At 40.1% G+C, this 6,642-nt stretch overlaps 1 protein-coding gene across 1 annotated transcript in view; it reads left to right on the top strand.

Moving 5' to 3' along the window:
* Positions 1 to 2,995: 2,995 nt before the first annotated feature.
* Positions 2,996 to 6,642, top strand: part of LOC124776544 (U6 snRNA-associated Sm-like protein LSm4) — a 67,551-nt gene continuing 63,904 nt past the window's right edge. Inside the window, exon 1 of the mRNA XM_047251575.1 lies at positions 2,996 to 3,113. Coding sequence (XP_047107531.1) covers positions 3,111 to 3,113 — 3 coding nt within the window. The 5' untranslated portion in view covers positions 2,996 to 3,110. The remainder of the gene's footprint in view (positions 3,114 to 6,642) is intronic.

Below are 6,642 nucleotides of genomic sequence, written 5' to 3'. Positions count from 1 at the left end.
CTGTTATGAGAGAACGCCGAAATGGCGGAAGACTGCGTGGTGAACCACGAAAGTGTGCGCTTGTTACTGCGCATCACAACTGGTACGTCAAGCGCGAAATACTTCTGGCAGCTTCATAGGGTACAGAATGTTGTTCTTCAGTTGGGTCAATAAGATGGACCTAATGGTGAGCAGTCCCACTTCTGACACTAGATGTTAAAGTGTCAGGATTGGTAAGGAAGGGAAAGCAGTGGGTACCCGTTGAGGTGAAGAAGTTAAACATTTTATAAGGGCACGGTGATTTAATGCAGTAAAAAAGGCAGGCCTAGTGAAGCCGCTAAAACTGAATGGGCTGCCGCCCAAGAGAGCAGGAGAGGAGAGCGTCTAGTCAGGTCGGAAGCTGCCAGCAGAAAAGAACAGACGGTGTGTCCGCTCCCTAAGGCTGGCCACGGCTCCACCCCCGCGTGACCACCTCCAACCCTCCCTATGGGACAGCCAAATTGTAGACGTGGAGTTCAGTAGCGTTACATCGCCAGCAACACGAGTTTAGCTGCTGATGGTTCAACACTTGAGTTTCTAAGTGGTTCTGTCTGGTTTCATGCAACGTGACTTACACACTGAAAGTAGCTGCCAGGCAGAAGGCACTTTAATTCGACTACATTCCCTTATCCTCGTTTTGCTTTTGTTGATGTTCATCTTATATCCTCCTTTCAAGACACTATCCATTCCGTTCAACTGCTCTTCCAAGTCCTTTGCCGTCTCTGACAGAATTACAATGTCATCGGTGAACCTCAAACTATTAATTTCTTCTCCATGGATTTTAATACCTACTCCGAATTTTTCTTTTGTTTCCTTTACTGCTTGCTCAATATACAGATTGAATAACATCGGGGATAGGCTACAACCCTGTCTCACTCCCTTCCCAACCACTGCTTCCCTTTCATGTCCCTCGACTCTTATAACTGCCATCTGGTTTCTGTACAAATTGTAAATAGCCTTTCGCTCCCTGTATTTTACCCCTGCCACCTTCAGAATTTGAAGGAGAGTATTCCAGTCAACATTGTCAAAAGCTTTCTCTAAGTCTACAAATGCTAGAAACGTAGGTTTGCCTTTCCTTAATCTAGCTTCTAAGATAAGTCGTAGGGTCAGTATTGCCTCACGTGCTCCGATATTTCTACGGAATCCAAACTGATCTTCCCCGAGGTTGGCTTCTACTATTTTTCCCATACTTCTGTAAAGAATTCGCGTTAGTATTTTGCAGCTGTGACTTATTAAACCGATAGTTCGGTAATTTTCACATCTGTCAACACCTGCTTTCTTTGGGATTGGAATTATTATATTCTTCTTGAATCTGAGGGTATTTCGCCTGTTTCATACATCTTGCTCACCAGATGGTAGAGTTTTGTCAGGACTGGCTCTCCCAAGGCCGTCAGTAGTTCCAATGGAATGTTATCTGCTCCAGGGGCCTTGTTTCTACTCAGGTCTTTCAGTGCTCTGTCAAACTCTTCACGCAGTATCGTATCTCCCATTTCATCTTCATCTACATCCTGTTCCATTTTCATAATATTGTCCTCAAGTACATCGCCCTTGTATAGACCTTCTATATACTCCTTCCACCTTTCTGCTTTCTCTTCTTTGCTTAGAACTGGGTTTTCATTTGAGCTCTTGATGTTCATGCAAATGTTTATCTTATCTCCAAAGGTCTCTTTAATCTTCCTGTAGGCAGTATGTATCTTACCCCTAGTGAGATAAGCCTCTACATCCTTACATTTGTCCTCTAGCCATCCCTACTTAGTCATTTTGCATTTCCTGTCAATATCATTTTTGCCTGCTTTACTTACTGCATTTTTATATTTTCTCCTTTCATCAATTAAATTCAATATTTCTTCTGTTACCCAAGGATTTCTATTAGCCCTCGTCTTTTTACCTACTTGATCCTCTGCTGCCTTCACTACTTCATCTCTCAAAGCTACCCATTCTTCTTCTACTGTATTTCTTTCCCCCATTCCTGTCAATTGTTCGCTTATGCTCTCCCTGAAACTCTGTACAACCTCTGGTTCTTTCAGTTTATCCAGGTCCCATCTCCTTAAATTCCCACCTTTTTGCAATAAGCAATAACAATATGCTGTGGCGGCGCGCGGCTTTAGATTTACGCTTTATTGTTCATCATTTTCTTTGTAAATAATTAAAATTTCGGCATTCTGGCGATAAGAGCAGACGCGCGGAGTGCCAAGGATATCAACTGAATGAAAATCCTAAAAATCGACACTTCGTCAGTTACGTGGTATTGTTCCTTTACTAACGATGTGGGAAATTATGTTCGATGTTTATATGTGGTTGTTCATGTAGCCAACAAATTTGCTGCCCGTCCTTTAAAGAGAGGTGGCATGAGAAGGTTGACAGAGAGAAGTGGAAGGCGGAGATTAGGAGTACATCCAATTCCCATACATATGTAGGAACTGCGAGGCATTGTCGGATTCACTAGTTCGATGTTACGTGTATATTCCAAGCGAAATTTTAGGGTTATTCACATAGGAAATACAACAGCTGATAATAATCAATGTTCTTTCCTTGTGTATAATCCCATGTGAACCAACACTACAGGTCGGCCTTAACCACTATCATTTGGTACATTTGCGCCCGATTAATTGACGATTCTGCTACTGGCGCCATCTAACGTCAAGCAAGCTGCAGTGCACACGACGGCGAAAAAAGTGTATTATCTTGCTGATAATTAGGTGGCGACAGAGTCTTAAATTATGTGTCGTATTCTTAAACATTGAATTTTCTTAATATTGTTGCCTTAACTTTCTTTTGTGTAAAAGGTCTCCACCAGTCGATGTTGCTTGTTCAACCTGTCACTCCGTAATGGAATATTGCAAACATTACTTTTGGTTGTCCTTTTGTCATAACTATTACTCGGAGGATTTACCTGTCCTTTTACTCCAAGCAGGGCCGCCTGTATTAGTCGGCCGTGCTCCAGGTGTTCTGTTAATTAGTAAGAAGTGTTTCGTTTTTCAGTTGTTCTTTGCTTGAGCAAGTAGTACAGTTTGCGATTGTGGCGCCAACAGTTGTTTGTTTGTTTGTTGATGGACGTTTAAAGGGAATTGAGTTTTTGCGCTGATTGTAAAATGGTGAGTTTTCGATTTACATTTGTATGGGGAGGGTTCGTTCGTTTGTTAAAAGGGCGTTATGTGGTAAAGCGCGCGTTACTCTTTGACCAAAAAATAATTGGGTTGTGGTAGGTCTTGTAAGTTAGTGAGCAGATGACCATCTTTTGCGATTAATAACCGCGTATTTCATAATATAGCTATATTTTTCTAGTAGAATGTGGGAGTAAGTTAAACTGCGGAGAAGAATGATTAAGAGTGTGCAAATTGTCTTTCAAAGCCGCGAGTAATTAACTGATAAACATTTTTTGCAGCTCCTTTAAAGTACGTGCTAAGGCATTATTTGTCAGGTGTGGACGTATTTCGGCGCTTACGAATGTATCTTTGTGAGGCAAAAGATGAAAACTGCGGAATGTATCTTCTGTCAGCTTACACGTTAATTTTTCGTTAACATTGTAATGTGTAGGCCTAAAGATAAAGGCAGCGTTAGATTTTTATTAAATGCTAGCACTGGGCGTCCATTCAGTTTTTTTCCCAGTGCAGTGTGATTGGAACTTTATTTTTCACTTTCTGTTAGCACTTTGATGCATGTTATGTATATACATCACACATAAACTATTAATAATTTATGGAAGATCAACGATTTAACATTAATGCAAAGCACTGTTTCAAACCCCCCCTCCCCCTCACCTCTTTTATTTAGAGGTCTTATTTCACACCGGAAGTGCAAGATTTTTGTGTGTGAGATTCTTAAAAAGCTTTTCTCTGCAAGTAATTTGGACATTCTGACGTTGTACCAGGCAAATAATGAGGATAATCTTAAGACCCCAATTGAAAATTTTGTTGTAGGAGAAAATGGTTCATAAACAACATAAAAATTTACATTCATTCCACATAGCCTCATTTTTAAGCCACTAGTCCACAGCTTTTGTGCTAACATGTTCATTTTAGTGGCAGTTGTATTGTTCAACTTCCTACTTTTTAACATTGGAATTCGTCTCAAATCCCCATTGAGTTTTCTGGATAACTCAAAAGTATCTTGTCAGAGGGGCTGTAGACATGATAAGAGTATAGTGCTCTGTGCACAAATGTCACAAGAGTTCTGAAGTCCTAGTTGCAAACATGAACAGCCTCGTTGTCAGTGTGGCATGTGGGCCAACATTGCAGGTTGTAGTGTAGTTTCCAGTTACAAGCTGCAGCAACTTCTCCCTAGTGCATGTAAAGTATTGTCTATAAATTATGAAATATTCAAGGACATTATTTAAGACTAGCTTACTATATGCAGATTAAAATTACGTTATGAATGAAATTTGTATGATTCTCTAAAACTGTCAAAGATAAGTACTGAGCAGTTTTTTTGAAAAGGAATTTCATCACCCTTCCTTCCTCAAGCTGAGTTATGCTTTGCTTGTTATAACATGCTCACATTGCTTTCCTTTCATTTGATTACCATTACTGGAAAACTTGTCAATGTTTGTAAGTACCTATTTCACACTTCAACCATGTTCGTTGAAGTAATAAACTTTCACTACCTGCCCCACCTTTCTCACTATTATAAGCAACCACAGGTATGATAACATCACACATTGTTGATTTCATTCTACCTATGTTACTTCTTTCTCGTAAGAGAAATTCGAGTAGGCCACGCATTACACATATTTACATACAGCTTTGTGTGTGTGTGTGTGTGTGTGTGTGTGTGTGTGTGTGTGTGTGTGTGTGTGTGACATAGTTCTGCTATTTGTTAATATATTACTTTCCAGTGTTGATTTTACATTGTACTCTTCTCATTGTTGTTTTCTTTTTTACACCAACCCAGTGTGGCATTACTTGCGGCATTGCAATATCTTGAGTTTCTCGTATTTTTGGCACATAGCTGCCATGCACTATTCTCTCTGAATTTGTCTTGCCATTTTAGATATTTACAAATGTTGTTTTATATAGCAGGCAAAACTCCAATGTGTGTTTTGATGCATGTTGTGTACGTGTACTATGGTTGCACCGCAAACTTCTGGTTGTCAGAGGGGCAAGAGACATGCTAAGAGGATAGTGCTCAGTGCACAAATGTCACACAAGTTGTGAAGTCCTAGTTGCAAACATGAACAGGCTCATTGTCAGCATGGCAAGTGGGTCAGCGTTAGACAGGCTGTAGTGTAGTAGCCAGTCAAAAGTTGCTGCAGTTTCTCCCGGTGCATGTGTAGTATGGTCTGTCAACTATGAAAAATTGTGTGACATTATCTAAGACTAACTTACTACACTCAGATTAAAATTACTTTGTGAATGACATTTCAGCAAATCAAGTGTTAGGTGTCTGCTGCTGTCCAATCATAAAGGGCACTCTATGTACACCATGTTGTCAATTTTTTAGGAGCATGCAGTGCGTTATGAAGCTCTTTCACTCAGTCCAAAAAGTGACTGTCTATAACTTGCTGAAAATTATGTAATTACTACAGAATAGTTTGATTTGGAATTGAAAATGTTACTTGTAGAGACCAGTTTGCTACTTGTTTCCATTGTCTGTCATTGTAGTATAGTGTTTCCTTGCCACTTAAATTATCATTTTCTTTTTACTTATTTGTTCGATATCAACTGTTCCTCCATTCTGCTGTCATTTCTACACTTGTCAGGTACCTTTCAGTGTGGTTAGGGGAGTGACTCATTGGTAGATTTCCTTGTAGGTGTAATGTAGTCTCCAAATATCCAAATCAGTTTGGAACTGAGACTTGGTTTATTATCAGCTAAATGGGGTGTGTTGAAGATTGACACGTTTTTGAGGTTCTTGTGACAAACTGGGCTATTCATTTGCATGTTGCCGAGGGCAGCATATATAAATTATGGGTCATTCCATGTCAAGTGGCAGAAGGGTCCCCACTGGACCCTCTCCAGTATTGATGAAATTTTTACAGGATGTACATAAAAAAACTTACATGAAGCACTTCCAAATTACAGCTCCATAAGTAGTGTGGTTGAGCCACTAGCCACCTTTTCATAGAGGCTAGTTTTTTGACATCGTGAGGAATAAATCATCAACTTTGTTTCATCATTGCTGAGGATCTAAAAGTCCTGTTGTGCTGAAACTTTGTGATTCTGTTTAACGGCAATACCATTGCAGTCTTTTTGTGTTCTACCTCCGTAAGGCATAGGACACCACTTGGTACCATAAACTTTTACTTACCCCTGACTGGAGCTTTTGAAGCTCCCTACTTATTTTTATTTGTCAGTTTTTAACCCACCAGTTGTTTTGCAGTAGAGCTGATCACACACTTGGCCTCTCTTCACTCTGTGGTATGTTGAATCAGAACACTTTTCAGCCTTCTAAATTTCCATTTGTTATTTTATTTGAGCAACCAGTATCGGTGCTATATTATGCCGTCTTCAGGCCCTTGACTGACATTGGCAAATGATGATAAAAGGGATCGCTGTGTCAAAAGTCTACGGACACTAGTCACTGAATGCTGGTCCCCATTTTGACTGGACCAGAGGTGGAATTCTTTCTAGATGTCTGTCAGGGGGTCTGAACATGGTGTAATGTAGTGCTGAAACTAGTTGCTCA

This window comes from Schistocerca piceifrons, chromosome 2 (genome assembly GCF_021461385.2).
Source record: "Schistocerca piceifrons isolate TAMUIC-IGC-003096 chromosome 2, iqSchPice1.1, whole genome shotgun sequence".
In the NCBI taxonomy this organism is placed as follows: Eukaryota; Metazoa; Arthropoda; class Insecta; order Orthoptera; family Acrididae; genus Schistocerca; species Schistocerca piceifrons.
The sequence above is the reverse complement of the archived record's forward strand: the minus strand, read 5'-3'. Positions and strand labels throughout refer to the sequence as shown.